This window comes from Chaetodon auriga, chromosome 9 (assembly GCF_051107435.1).
Source record: "Chaetodon auriga isolate fChaAug3 chromosome 9, fChaAug3.hap1, whole genome shotgun sequence".
Taxonomy (NCBI): domain Eukaryota; kingdom Metazoa; phylum Chordata; class Actinopteri; order Chaetodontiformes; family Chaetodontidae; genus Chaetodon; species Chaetodon auriga.
In genome coordinates this window covers 12,783,132-12,797,987 of record NC_135082.1, presented here as the reverse complement: position 1 = coordinate 12,797,987, position 14,856 = coordinate 12,783,132, and the positions used below count along the sequence as shown (strand labels likewise).

Sequence of the window (14,856 nt, the reverse complement as noted above, 5' to 3'; positions counted from 1 at the left end):
ACTGTTCTTGCTGCTGTTTTTTTTCTTGCTGGAATCATTCCTCCTGTTCATTAAGAGATCCTTTCATAATATGCTGTCAGTTGAAATGATGGGGGACAAAATCTACTGTCCAAAGTTTATCTAAAGCTACTCTTGGGCTCCAGCAGAGTTTGACAATCTTTTTTCCCTCTCTTTGGTTCTGTGGACTGCTTTTCTCTGTTGAGTGGAAGGACGGTAACAGAAAGAGGGAACAAACACTGCAACTTTAGAGGATACCCACTTGATTTGTTTAACTTTGATAACTCCTATTAACTTCAGATAATCAATATTCATTTGAATACATTTTTGCTCAGAGTTCTAGATCTAAAGAGGGAGTAGGTCCTCTTCCACAGATTCTGCCCTGTTGCACCACAATGTTTCTGCAGTAGTCCTGAATGGACAAATGAAATACAGGCTCCAGATAGCGCCTTTCACATTTTTTACAGCTGCTGTTGGTTCTCCTATTGGCTTGGTGAGGCAAGGGCTATTCAGCTGGTTGCAAGGTAGATGCCACGAAATCCTTGAAGGCATATTTGAAAAATTGTGAACCTATCCTTTGATTAATCACAGCTGATAAAATCTTATTTCAGTTCACCTAAAAATAGAATTTGTGCTGATAGTCTGAATATACAGTAATCTGGATTACACGTCGCCTGTGTAACCTTCTTCCCCTCTTCCAGATCCATCTCTCCCTCTTCTCTAATGATAGCTTTTAACCCATCATGACCGCTTCTACCTTTTTGTCATCTTACCTGATGCAGGATCCCTTCCTGGCTGAGATGCTGCAGAACAATAAGGACCAGATCGTGTGTTACCATGAACACGACTCTCTGCTGGACCACAAGGAGGAGGAAGCCCTGAGCGAGGAGGACCGCAAGGCTGCCTGGGCTGAGTATGAAGCAGAGAAAAAGGTAGGCAAGGAGAAAACCACACACACACATGCATGCATGCCACACACTGCCATATCCACCAGTTCCAAAGTCAAAGGCACACACACACAACACTTATGTGTGTGCCTTTGACATCATTGACATCAAAGTGCAAAGCGAGCTAAGAGAGGCCCAACTTTTGTTTGTAAAGATGTGTTCGATCTGTACAATCCTTTCATCACTTAGAGTAACACCCACCCAGCCACCCAGCCACCCCCACCCCCCCCACCACCACCACAGTGTCACTGTGAAGCAGTGTCAGTGCAACTTACTTTAAGTACATCGGTCCACAGAGGGTTAGGGACTCCTCTTTGGTCTGCGTTACACTTTTCCTCTGGCACCTCCCCCATTGTCCCTTCCTCTTCCCTCTCTTTCTTGTGGGACAAATCAATGGGCAATTAGTGGGGTTTATTTGGAGAAATGTGTGGGGGGAGGTTGATGTTGTAAGAGAGCAGGAGCAGGTCTCCTCTCCCCCCTGTGTAATCCTAGATTCTAATTCACTCTAATGATTATTTTTCCAACACACTCTCCCTCCTCTGCCCTCTGTGTGCCTTAAGCGGCTTTTCCCTCAGAGCTCCTCTGCTTTTCAAGAGAACAGAGGGTTCCCAGTTGCAGGAAAAACAGTGGCGCTGAGGTCGAATGTGAGGATTTCAATTGCGTTCGCGTCACTGCAATCTGTCATACACTAAAGATGCACAAGTAACCACTTTTCATCCACGAGAGGCTGTTCAGTGTTGCGTTGTATACTCTGAGCTTTGCAGGAGAAACAACTGGAACGTAACCCGGCCTCTGCTAATGTCTTCACAACTTAAGGGTTGGCCGGTGGTGGCCAGGAAAAGCTATGTGTATGAATATCAGATTTGCAACTCAGGAAATGGGAAAAACTGTGAGAACATGATCAGGCGCCCAAAACCAAACTGAACCCAGGAGCCCTCGGTCTCACTGGGATGACTTCAGCACGGTTCAGAGCTTAGAGAGGCTCATGTCATAAATTTAGATTTCAGACGCTGACTTTTGGAAATGAAGTCAAGTCTAGATTTTGTGTCTGTCTGTCTGAAGATGGACTAAGTCTGCAGAGCATCTGAGGATGCAGCTGAAGCCGCAAGAGTGGCTGCTTGTTAACAGCAAACCCAAAAGTGAAGTGTGTGTGCCCACGTTCATGTGGGTTGTGGTTTTGCAGTTGTTTTGAACTTTTGTGCTGTTTAAGCCTGCACACCTGTCTCTGACCAGGTCCAAAGACCCCCACTGGCCCCCAGCACACACACATACACACACAAACCCCTACATACCGGATGGCCAGATTACAGGGCACAGGAAAACCATCTGCAGCAGAGGCTCAATTACACACAGACATCGGCATCCTGCTGGCCTTTACTGGGACAAGACTGTTTACGTCAATTCTCTCACACACATGTTTAATACAAGAGTAACAAGCTGATACCAGGCAACGTGTTACCCTTGCAGAGGTTATATCTGTGAAGAGTTTAAAGCTTTGTTGTCAGGATTACTGACTGAACATGACATGAAGTCAGAAGAAGACCCATCACTACACCGGTTTTCCTTTTTTACACTGAACCAAACAACGATGGCATCATGCTGACCCAGTGCCAGTTTTTGGGAAGCAAAAGAGGCGCGACCTGTATGTAGTACAACGGTGTTAGTTTCTTGTGGCTCTGGCTTTCCCATTTTAGACACATGCTGAATCTGCTCTGTTACTATGGCTGCTGCCGACTTGATGGCAGAACAATGCCCCTCCATTCCATGTCGGTAAACAGAACGGTGAGGCAGAATACAGAAGAACATTCAGGCCTTGAACAGGCTGTATACAAAGGCCTTCTATATCTCCCATTATGCCCTTGATGGCTTTTAACACCTGCCTTATAGATGTGTACTAATCCTGCTCTTCTGTTGGAGGCCTTTTCACTTCCCCTCTGTCTTTTATCTCAGGGTCTGTCCATGAGGACCAACTACCAGTCATCATACGCACAGATGGACATTGGTTCCTCCAGCTACTTCTCCTACAACGTGGCGGCTTTGGCCTCCATGACCAACCAGCAGCTGGAGGTAAGTAATGAGCTCCACATGCCCCTGTCCTCCCTCACACGCCTCCCTCTCCTTCCCCCACGGCATGGCGCCCCACATTCCTCAGACCCCACTGCTAATTGTGACAACAGTCTTGTAGCCGACATGCCCAGCTCTGCCCCACTCCTCCACCCAACAGTTCGTAATACTCCATGTCTGGGGCAGCAGCTATTTATACACAGTGGCACATCTGACTGAGGGAGAGGACAGACGGTCCAAGAGGCCGTTTGTGTGTTACAACAAGGAAGTGAAATGAGTGTAAAAGAATAATGTTGTGACAGCTGTATCTTTGAAAGCAGACTGATGAACTTGTAAAAGTGATTCAGCAGCTTAGTGCTGCATCCCCTGTAAAGGGCGATCATGACAACAGATTTTGGAGTGTAAACTCATCAAACATACTGATGGAGCTAAAGCTACCACCACATTAGCTGAATACAGTGTTTATTGCTATGTTAAAAACAAAACAGTGAGCGGGAAAACATTCTATAGAGCTGCAGAGTTTGTGATAATTCTCTGTGGGTTTATCACAATGAGTGATACCTCTGACACTGCATTACATTTGACATTTAAGATCATCCACCATCTGCATGAAGATTAATAATCAATATTAGCTCACTTGCCTCTTCATGTTTCCCCCTTCCTCCATCTGTGTGCAGGACCTTATAAACCAGGGACGACTTAAAGTCGCTGAAGCAACAAATGCATTGAAGTCTTTACCGCGGGAGTCACTGGAAGATACAATTGCCAGAGTGGTGAGTGTCAAAACTTTATGTTTAGTGAGGTCACCTTTCTGTCGCTTGATGCAAATGGGGGCATTATAGTTGTGATGGTGGTCGAGGTCACCATGTGTGAACTGTCCTCTCCCCACAGTGGAAGGAGAACCCGTCACTCACAGAGAATCAGGTCCAGTCTATGGCTCTGGGTCGACAGGCAAGTGTGGAGCTGGAGCTCAAGCGTCGGGAAGCCTTGTACAGGGATGTTCTCACCAGGCAGCAGACGGTAAGGTCACATCACAGCTTTGTATTGCCCAGACTCAACTTAGTAAATGTACCTGAGAAGCTACAACTGGACTGCAGTAGTAGTATCTGTTATCTGTCTAGTTTTGCAGTGCTTTTCTTTAGTTTCCTGTCTTCCAATAACCGTTTTTGTGCACATAGCAATTGCTCTCTTGTATCTAGTTTAATAATCCATTAAGCCATAGTGTTACATACAGACGTGATGATGTTTTCACATATTTGGACAGTTTTCAGTGTGAACAGTTTTGTTTTCGTGTCTGTTGTCTTCATATGTGCTTTAGACATGTGAAGGTACTTTTTTAACTACAGTAGTAATGTTGTAGTTACTTGAAGCGTCTCTGTGTTTGTGTCTACCCAGCTGATGATGTTCGTGCAGAAGGTGATCACCAACAGGAAGGTGCAGGAGCAGCAGCTGGCCATAGCTAATCAGGCCAACTACCTGAACCAGCTGGCCTTGCAGAATGGCATGATGGGAGGCAGCGGGCTTAGTCAGATGGAGCTGCTGGGTCTTTACCAGCAGCTCCATGGCCTGGGCTCCCATCAAAGCATGGGCAAGAATCCTGGGCCCTCCAAGGGCCTGTAGGTCAGAGGGACTCTTCCTCAACCCCCACTCAGCTAGCCGGCTCCCAGTGGCCCAGTCTGAGCGAGGCCCAGTTCTCTGTAACAAACACACTGTGAGACTGCTCAGAGCTCAAAGCAAACTGGTCCACCAATCAGAGGGTGGAGTAGTTTTGAGACTCGGCTGCTGTCCACTGGGGCCTCAAGTGGGATAGACTCTCAGTTCTTTATTCTGTAGTTCACTGAGAGAAGGTGGAATATAATGTATAAATGACTGTGTGAAAGGAGTCCATTAGCAATTTCAACAGAAAAAAAAAAATGTATATATCGCCTTAATGTTATTCAAGTTCTATATCTTCATTTTTTTCGTGTATTTAAAGACGAAAGTTTTACCCCCAATGCTTTTAAGCATTGTATTGTTCTCCCCTTAAGAGGGTTTCCTTGTTATTTAAACTCAGTTTTTTATACTGTTTTAAATGCCTAACTAAATCTGAGTGGGACCAGTGTAGTTGGTGACAGGACTCTGATGTAAAGCTCTACATGATTATCAGCCCCAGTAGATTCCTTCACCAATATCTAGCAAAGCAGACAGCTGATGGTGCTGCAAAGTCCTGCTCTTTTTGGGAGATCGAAGAAATTGATAAGTCGATTAAAAACTGAAAAAAAAAAATATTTAAAAAAATATGGCCTTATATTCATTTCCTAAAAAAAAAAAAGCTCTGTAAAGTTCTGAGATTTGAGATTTTGTTCAGAATCTTTTCTATTATGCTTTTAAGTGTTTACATTAGTTGTCGCTGAACATGGTAATGGAATGCTTGTGTTGTTCAAAACTGCCTGCCGGTTCCTATGACCTTTTTGTAACATCATTCTCATTGTCACGTGTTGCCTAGCATAGCACTGTGCGTCCTGTTCATTGTTTATGTTCCACTTGTGTTGATCCCAAGCTTGGGTGAGTGACTGGGTCTCACAAAGCATGACCAGTTCAGCCAGGTGTCACAGGGCCCCAAACTTTTCCCTTTACTTTTCTGTCAAAGTTTGAAATATGTGTTTCACGCTGGATTTGATAGAGTAAAGACTGGAAATATTAATATGCCTGGCCGATCCGTGTCCTGCTTTGTGAGAAACGCCTTCTGGACACTGTAGTCTCACCAGGCAGGGCCCCAGACTACCTGTATTCTACTTTGGCACATTTTTGCTTCTAAATGCTTAAACTGGTATAGCTGTTAACCATGAGGAGTACATACATTTCTCATGAAGAGATGCCTGTTGTCTCTAGTTGGCTCCTGTGTTTGCACAAAGTGTATTTCATAAATGTAGAGAAACTTTTTGGCCCTCCTAAGAATGTTCTTATGTTAGCAAATACACCAACATGATTTGCCATGAATCTGATCTGCTATTATCTTGATAAGTATTTAATATAACATTTAATAAAGTGACCAAAAGGATGAGCAAGTACTGTGTTGAGTCATTTGTTTTTCAGGACTGAAATTATTTACAGTGCATTATTTTTGCACTGACTGAATTAGGATAGGGGTGTTGGTGGGAGATTTGGTCATTCTGGTCATCTTATTGTAGGTTTTATACACTTTTATCATACACTTGCATGATAACCATATGAACCCTGACAGACGGTGAATTTAGGCTCCTGCCAATACTGATATTTTAGGGTCTACAAACTATGTTAAAGGGACAGTTCACCCCAAAGCCCCCTCACCTGTACTGCTATTTAGACATCCAGATTGTTTTGGTCTAAGTTGCCCAGTTTGGAGAAAATCTGCTCTCTTGAATAAACTGAAAGTAGATGGCACTAGTTTATGCCACTTAAAGTCCCAAAAAATAAAAACTCAGCAACAATGTCTCTTTCCAGAAATCATAACCCTATTACTCAAGATAATCCACAGACCTTGTGAGCAGTTTCAGGTTGGATCTATTTTCTTTCGATCGAACTACACCTGCCAACCGTATCACTGCGCAGAGGGAAGCGTCCGTCTACTCCTGGAGGAGAGGCTCGCGCTTTCTGACGGCGCGAGATGGTCACATTAATGGTGTCCTCTTCGGCTGCTCTGTAACGTGAGTTAGCAGAGTCAGTCAGAGTAGCCATCAACTAATTTCGACAAGTGATTAAAATCAGACTAAGGAAAGGAGAGTACATGTATGGTTCCTTCAGGAGCACCCAACAGAACGCAACAGAACATGGTTCACACACTGATGATACACATGTCCCGCATAGCCCCAGCTGTTGATGAATAAGAGTAATTTCATGGATTTTACAGAATTTACATCCAGCCTTCAACGTCTCACTACCGTCCGTTTCCCCTCACTCTCTGTAGTCCCGCCCCCTTTAAATAAGGTATGGAGCCCATCTCTGACTGATATTGATTGGCTAATAAGAGACTGACACATGGCTACCCAATCTATAACCGAAGAAAAAGACTTAAGAGGTTCAAATGCTAGTCAAACAAGAGGATATTCTTCAATTTACCAAAACATACCTTATTCCATATTAATGCAAAGGTTAATTGCACCAATGATGCAGTGATGATAATTGAGCTGATGATATTTGGGCCGTCCCATATTTGAAGATGTACATTTGTTAACTGAAATACAAATCACAGACACGATACGTAAACAAATTCGCAGTTTACAACTCAAAGTTGAACTAACATTTTAAAACATGATAACTGGTGAGCTTTTAAGATTTATTTTACCTTTGAACAGAGCTAGGCTAACTTAGCGGTTTCCTTCTGCTTCCAGTCTTTTAAGACAAGACCTCCTGGCTGCAGCTTCACATTTACTGTACAGATTTGAAAGTGATATTGATCTACTTATCTTATCTTAGTCTCGGAATGAAAGCGTATTTCCCCCCAAATTTATGACTATTACTTCAACAGTTTGAAAGCAGATTGCTGTTACATCTTGTTGCACTGTCCCTGTATTTCACACCCACAGCATTAAGTGCCTTTTGTCCTACTCTTTTCTGCCTTCAATCTTTCATCTATTTTTCCCTCTCCCGGTATTGTTTTCATTTCTCAGTCTGCCAGGGTTTTCCCCTGCATGTCTTTGACTTTTCCATTCCCTCCCCCCAGGGGAGCTTGCTCTCACAGCTTACAGATATCTGCCAGTGAAGAAACATTACAACTATTGCAGATGTTGAAATGTTGATCCCATCCCCTCTCAGCCCCAGATTACCACCACTCCAGGTTTGCGGCACATCCCTGCTGGTTCTCTGTGCAGCAGGCAGCTGTTTCTGTCCATTGAAAAGGCCGGCTGCAGACTACACTGTAGTCGAGCCTGTGAGGCCCCTGCAATGAACAACCAATCACTGCTCTAAATCCACGCTGATGTGTAAAGCCAATTAGGAGTCGGGATCCAGTTGCATAAGGAATCTGATTTTGTATGGTGGATGTAGGCTTACTAAGACTTGTGGAGACAGAGAGGGTCTGTGCACATTACTTGGTAAAGGGTTTATGAGGGCAAATTGGCATGGGATTGTATCAATGCTCTCCTCTGGGAAAAATTCTGCTGCATCCTTTTATCTCATGCTCTCCCTGTCTTTTGGACAGCAGGACAACATGCCATGTGGTCATTGCTTTTAAAGTTATTGCATTTGAGGTATTTTAATAATAATGTGCGTGCTGCAGAATACTGCTCTTTTCAGTGTTGTTATTTTACATCAATAAAGCCTAACTTGTTTTTGTCCAGACAAAAGAAAGCTACTTTTTAATGTAGCCAAGACTCATGTGTTTATTATCAGGTAAAAACACAAATGTCAACCTCATGGTGGAGCTAGAGGAAAAGTTGGGATTACTAACGTCTTTCCAATTCATCCTCTGGGGACCATGAATGTCTGTAAAAAAAAACTTCATGGCGATCCATCCAACAGTTGTTGAGACATGTCAGTCTGGACCAAGCGGTGGGCCGACTGAATGCAGCTAACATGGCTGAAAAGAAAAGGAAAGAAATGCAACATTCACATAGATTCTATATCTGGTTTTAATTGGTACATCACATTTTTATCCAAGCAACAAAGGTCTCTCACAATGAGCTCTCGATAGCAGGACAATTTCATTGTCATGTTCATTGCAGTTTTTTCTTGTTTGTTTGTTGTTTTTTTTGGTGTAATTTCAGTAGAATCTACAGTCCAGATAACTTCAAGTTCATTACAAAATAAAGTCTTTGCAATAAATAAATATATAGATTTATATTTATACTTTATATGTAGAAAATAAATATATTGTACATCTCATAAATAGGATCACCCATATGTACACCTCAGCTGCTTGCATTTTTAATAATGTTCCTGACACTTTGAACATTACAAGTCACCATCCTTTAAAAAAACCCATCACTTATTCGTTACAACCACAGTCAGAGAAGTGCTTTTGTCCCAAGCTTAATCGCTTATTGTGTACACAATTTCTACAAGGCACTGCTTGATATTTCATTAAAATGTGATGAATGATATCACTACTCTGACTCTGGTGGTTTCGCTGGAGAACGAGCAGGCCTACAGCTGGGACTGACGATGTGCAGTAAGTGCTCTTTCATTGATCACACATTCATCGTAGAGATTCTTTCCCCCTCTTTCATCTTTGATTTTGAAGACAACTCAATAAAACTCCAGTTCTTCCTCACAGACATTCTCCTTACAGACTCTTTAGTACCTGACTATCCCAACCTGTCACTTAATATGTGTGTAGCACATAGTTTGTGAGTTTCTGACCCTTCTTCTCTCATCCATGTGCCCTTTCTTGCATTTATCATGACTGTGTATAGTGCATGACAAATGCACAATGTGACATCTGCAGTGCTTTCTGTCATTCGAAGATCCTAAAGTCCCTTCCTTGTGTCCTCACGGTCAACCATTAATTTTTTTTCTCCACACCAGCTTAGTGCTATGCAAAACCGCCAAGAGACACGACTCCACTCGCGATTGCATGTCGCGTCAGTATCTACGCATTTGCCTTTAAAAAGTGGTTATTGGGAAAACATGGCACCTGACTGGATCGTCCTGACAGCCCCACAGCGGGGGCGATCATGCGGGCCTCCGTCCGTGTCTGCAGTGGTTTCACAAGATCACTTTCCCTCCTCTCTGAGGTCACAAGTCCACTGCAGAAGCAAAGAAGCAACATCCAGGAACATGCACAATGTTTATGTCAGTGCTGTAACGGGCTGAGCAGTGGGCTGAGGCGCAAACACAGTGACCTCAGGGGGAGCTGAGGGTAAACAGTTTAGTACCAGGTCCAAAATATCCACAACACCCCCCCTCTTCTCTTCTATTATTTCTCTTCCTCCAATTGTAACCGGTTCTCCAAGTGTAAGCGCTGGTCACCTGTACTGGAATAAGTCCCTGTACGCCTGAGGGATCTTTTCAATCTCCACTGGCCTGGGTAAGAAGTGGGTGAGCTTCTGATGCTTTTTAGTCCTGCCGCCCTCCCTGGGCGAGCCGTCCTTGTTTAAGGCCACGTAGTAGAAGCGTCCCGTGTCTGTGTGCTTGTACAGAGTTGAAGCGTAGGTGTTGTACCAGTTCTCCTCAAACTGCTCCCTGAACACACATTCTGCTGTCAGCTTCTTCTGCAGGAGAGAAAACAACATATCAGTCATCTGCTGCAGTCCTGCTCGCACGACACTGAGTGAGAAAGGACGAACATTTGCAACATTCAACAAATGCAGCCGAGACGGATGATGCCACTTTGCATGCAGGTTCCACTCCTCCTGGTGTGCTCGTTTATGTATTTCATTAACCATCTTGGACTGCGCTGGGAAGCTGAAATGAACCAGTAGAAACTCATTTGGGCAGGTGCTCATTATGACAGAAGAGAGGAAGTCATTACGAGAGGCTTTTCTCTTTACACCCCACACTCATTCCTCAGACCTGTTAACCTCTGGTTGTGCATGGAGAATCATTTCCCTCCCTGTGATGCAAGAAGAACAGCGAGCAGGCATCCAGTCTTGCCTTGCTCTCTCTCTCTCTCTCTCTCTCTCTCTCTCTCTCTCTCTCTCACTTCTTACGCACACACACAAACACACACACCGCAGCTCTCAAAGCCTCGGCCTTCACTGACAGCGCAGCATGAGCGATGGCTGCGGGTTCAGCAGGTGAGAGTGTGCTGGCTGAGTGAGTGTGTGAGAACAATAAGAGACATGAGGGTTAGAGCTGCTCTCCTGCCAAGACCAGTCAGTCACACAGCAGTTCCGCAAGCGGGTCGAACCTCAGTCAAGTCAGGGGTATCACCGAGGACCAGGGGCCAGACATGCACCCCTTTTGAGAGTATCCCAAACAGTTGCTATCACCTCCCCCCCGCCCCGACTGTCCCTCCCAGGCAGTCTTTCCCTTGGACTAACATTTTTTGGCTGAGACGACGCAGCTTCTCTACACAGCGATCAGTCAATCTCTGCCTTTAATAAAACACGTTATAGTTTGAGCGAGTGTTTGTGCAAGAGTCTCGGTTTTTATTCCAGCAGCAATTTTGTTGATTGGCTGTCAGGCTCTGCTTGGCTGCGGCTGTGTGGTGAAGCTGTTGTCTGTAAACACAGCCCTGAGGGCACATGACTGGGCCAACTCCATCCTAACACACACACACACACACACACACACACACACACACACACACACAAACCTCATCGGATCAAAAGCTTGTCAAGGTCTGGTGGTTGTGGGACGGAAGCACCCTTCTACCTGTTACCCTCCCCCCTCCCAACTCCTGGCCTTTCAGCCTCAGACAGACGCGTCTACATCGCTCCTTCTGTCAGTCAGGTGACTCAGTCAGGTGTGCAATTACCCCCACCCCCACAAATGACTGCCTCCTCCCACCATCATCCACCCCCTCCCCCAGGGTCAAAGCTCCAGGATGCCAGACTCTGATAGCATGCAGTAACAATATCTGCACTTTCAACCTAATGGCCGCGCTTAAAAGTAGCCTCTGTTCGAAATGTTCAGAGCCAGGGGGAGTCTGAGTCCTGAGAGGCCCTCAGGTAATGCCCTGGGACACCTGATACAGGCAGCCCTCACATACTTCCCCTTCATTGTCTTTATCTCTTCCCTTTCCTTTCTCCCTGTCTCCAGATAGCAGCCACACGTGAGACAAAGTCAGCCAGGATGAAAAAGATATTCTCTGCATATTGCATTGACCGTGGAAAAGCACAAGATGTTTCTCCTATACGTAACACTGCAGTCCAAACTTGGAATCTCCACCAAATTCACCCACACCACACATCCAGAGTCATTCCAAATGTTCCTGTCTCCACTTTGGGAAAATATGTAAATATTTCTGCATATCTTAAATGAAGAGGTTGGTTTGTAAATCTGCTTTTCTCTTGACTTCCCCCAAGTATAAAGGTCTATTTTTTTCCTTTTTCTTTGCTACTGCCTGTGTTGTTTTTGGTCAAAAAGTCATCATCATTTATTGGATCAACAGTCTTTATTACTATACTGAAGGAAAGCAGTGAGAGGAAAGTATGTGACATAGAGTGTGCGACCCTGGAAAAGGAGCACATACTTGTTTTGTCTCACTGGTTTTCCCATCTGCCACGTACCTTGATAACAAACTGACTCTCAGATTGCTCCTGAAAACGTATTTTTTAGAGCTCAATCCTGGTGCATATTGTAAAAAAAAGAGTCCTTTTCCTGAGAACGGTTGCAAAACAGAGTATTCTGTAAAGCAAGTCTCGTGTATCGAGTGCCAGACTTGTCATGAATGAGACCCTGGGCTGCATGGCGAGGGCAGGGTTGTGAATGAAAGGATTTTTTTTTTTTTTTTGTTTTGACTCACCGACCCATAGAGCTCTCCTTTCTCATTCATACCGAGGTAGAGTCCAGCGTCCACCCCTCTGATGCTGACCAGACCCACTGCCAGACTGATGAACTCCAGGATACCTGAGGTCAAACAATGCACGCACGCACGCACACACGCACACACACACACACACACACACACACACACACAATGCAAGAAACCAGTCAGGAAAGCTCACAAACACACACACAGCAACAAGTGGCCTCCATTTACGTGACGGCACACCAGTGAAAATGTGCACCAGTTAAGGACAGAAAGCCTCATGTTTGCTGCTGAAGCTGCTCTGCAGATTGTTCGTTGTCATCTTCTTGCATCACCATTCTACATTTGAAAAACTGCTGTTTTAAGGCGGCTAAATAACTCCTTTTTTTTCATCGGTAACAGCAGAAAAGATGTATGGCCTGGATGGGAACAGCACCAGATGAAGATTCCTTTGATTCTGTAGCTTGTTTTTTGCAGTCTGGTCTGAGGAACATACATCACTCATTTAATCATAGTAGATTGCGGTGTCTATAAATGTGTTCATCCTGTCTTTGAAACTTCCCAACTGGCTACTAATACAGACCGAGAAGTCACTTTTATGAAGCTGAGATGTGGTTACGTTGTTTCGTGGGCTGTTGACTCACAGGAAGCTACAGTAAAGTGAACATGTACTTCAAAGGCAGGGAAACAACTGGTAAAATTAAAAGCTATTGGCTGTTGTGATGCAGAGGTTAGTCAGAGAGGATCCAGCTGGCTGTGCTGACTGGCAGAGGCCATCTTACAGCCACCTGGTCCCCATCTCCTCGACCTCATCTGATGCCAGAGGATGACAGAGAACATCCCTCTAATTTTTTCTGGGGTGAAGTGTGTGTTTCATATCCCTCTAATCAAAGCCATGTCTTCCTTGCAGCTCTGACAAAGACCTTGCATTTTAAAGCTAAGTGAAGCCAGAAACAAACACGCGGACCACCCATCCCTGTAAACCGGCTTGTTTTGGCTGAAATGGGAACATTAAACCTTCCCTGGATGCCGCAGTGGTCATGCTTTAATTTCGGGTTATTCCGCTCTTTCCGCAGCGAGCGAGCCGGCCTGCACCTGCGAGATGACTGCATGGATATGAGGCGCGAGACATGTGCGTATCTGCCCTCTGACCTCATTTGTTTCTCGTTCCCCCGCGAGCCGCACCTCGCTCCGTTTACATTAACGGCGCCGAGTCTTCACAACTGCCGGCGCGCGCGCGGTACGTGTGCGGGCTCGTTGTTGCTGTGACCGCGAGACGCGCACGCGCTGCTTGTTTGCAGAGAGACACCTGCCCCCCACGCGCAGCGGGGATTGCCAGAAAAAGGTGTGTGGCTCTGCTTTCCTGCGCGCCAGGTGACAGTGACGCACGAATGGGTATTCACCGGGGATGTGCGGCAGGAACAAGCCTCCTAATTAAACTCACTTCACACAGTTTAACAGTGACAGCGGTGAAAACGGTCTAAACCGATAATACAAGAAATATTACATGACAGTGAGCTCGTAAATAACTACAAACTGTAATTAAATTCTGTACTACTGCCTTCCTTTAGTTTCCCGGAGGCCACACTTCACCTCTTCTCATGTGTCATAAACGTGCAGCCTATTTAATAAGACGCTGTTTGTAAATCAAACCATGGGCCTATTTCTCTCTATCGAGACAGACAAGTTCTATGGCAAAATCTGTAATATTTCGAATTTCTCATAGTACAGAAAAAGTTAAAATGCTAAGAAAGTACCCTCACCAAATCTGCTGTGGTCCTGTCTTGTCCCATGCACAGTCCCGTTAGGGAATATCTCCAGCTGAAAGCCGGTCCTGCAGTAGAGCTGCCGCCGCCTCAGGATTCCTTTGAGGTGCCCGAAATCCGTCGGCGACCCCCGCTGCAGCCTCCCTTCAATCTGCCCCAGCCGCTCATTCAAGCCCACTGGAGACTCCGGTAGGGGCATATTCCCGAGCGCAGGGAAGCTTTGTAAATCCAAGTCGATTGTCCCCAGAAAACTCCCAACCTCTGCCATGGTGTGCACAGCTGTCAAATTAAGCGACGGCATTTAAAAATCTATGGTGACTCAAGGAGGGGAAAAAAAGTTTGTCCATGCACGCACAAAGCGTACCCAGCGCGCCGTGCTCCTCCAAATCAGAGGCGTCCTTTCAGTTTATTGATCGTCCTTTGCTATAATCATCAGTTTGATATCTCTGTTTATCAGATGGAAAGACTCTATTATATACATACTCCCCACGCATTCTCACATTGCATATTCAAACACAAGCCACGCCTGGCTGGCATCCCTTCTTACGCGCATCAGTTTCCTTACTGACGGTGTACTTTCAGTCCAACTTTTACCACTGATGATGCCGCTGTCTACGCGTTTCTGTCACTGCTCTCTCACAAAGCTGTATATATTCTCCCACCGAGCAAATCCAAGTCCAGAAGTATCTTCTCAGAGTTCCTGCGCTCC

General features: G+C 45.1%; 2 protein-coding genes across 2 annotated transcripts in view; one reads left to right on the top strand and one right to left on the bottom strand.

The window, feature by feature from the left end:
* Nucleotides 1–6,056, top strand: part of atrx (ATRX chromatin remodeler) — a 30,548-nt gene extending 24,492 nt beyond the window's left edge. The window contains exons 30-34 of the mRNA XM_076738529.1: nt 780–929; nt 2,895–3,011; nt 3,686–3,781; nt 3,900–4,028; nt 4,404–6,056. Coding sequence (XP_076594644.1) covers nt 780–929; nt 2,895–3,011; nt 3,686–3,781; nt 3,900–4,028; nt 4,404–4,628 — 717 coding nt within the window. The 3' untranslated portion in view covers nt 4,629–6,056. The remainder of the gene's footprint in view (nt 1–779; nt 930–2,894; nt 3,012–3,685; nt 3,782–3,899; nt 4,029–4,403) is intronic.
* Nucleotides 6,057–8,932: 2,876 nt separating this feature from the next.
* Nucleotides 8,933–14,595, bottom strand: fgf16 (fibroblast growth factor 16). The gene is made up of 3 exons (XM_076739284.1): nt 14,145–14,595; nt 12,376–12,479; nt 8,933–10,177 (listed from the first exon to the last, which is right to left on the bottom strand). The coding sequence occupies exons 1-3, from the start codon at nt 14,446–14,448 to the stop codon at nt 9,932–9,934; spliced, it is 654 nt and encodes a 217-aa protein (XP_076595399.1). The 5' UTR covers nt 14,449–14,595; the 3' UTR covers nt 8,933–9,931.
* Between the last annotated feature and the right edge of the window lie 261 nt (nt 14,596–14,856).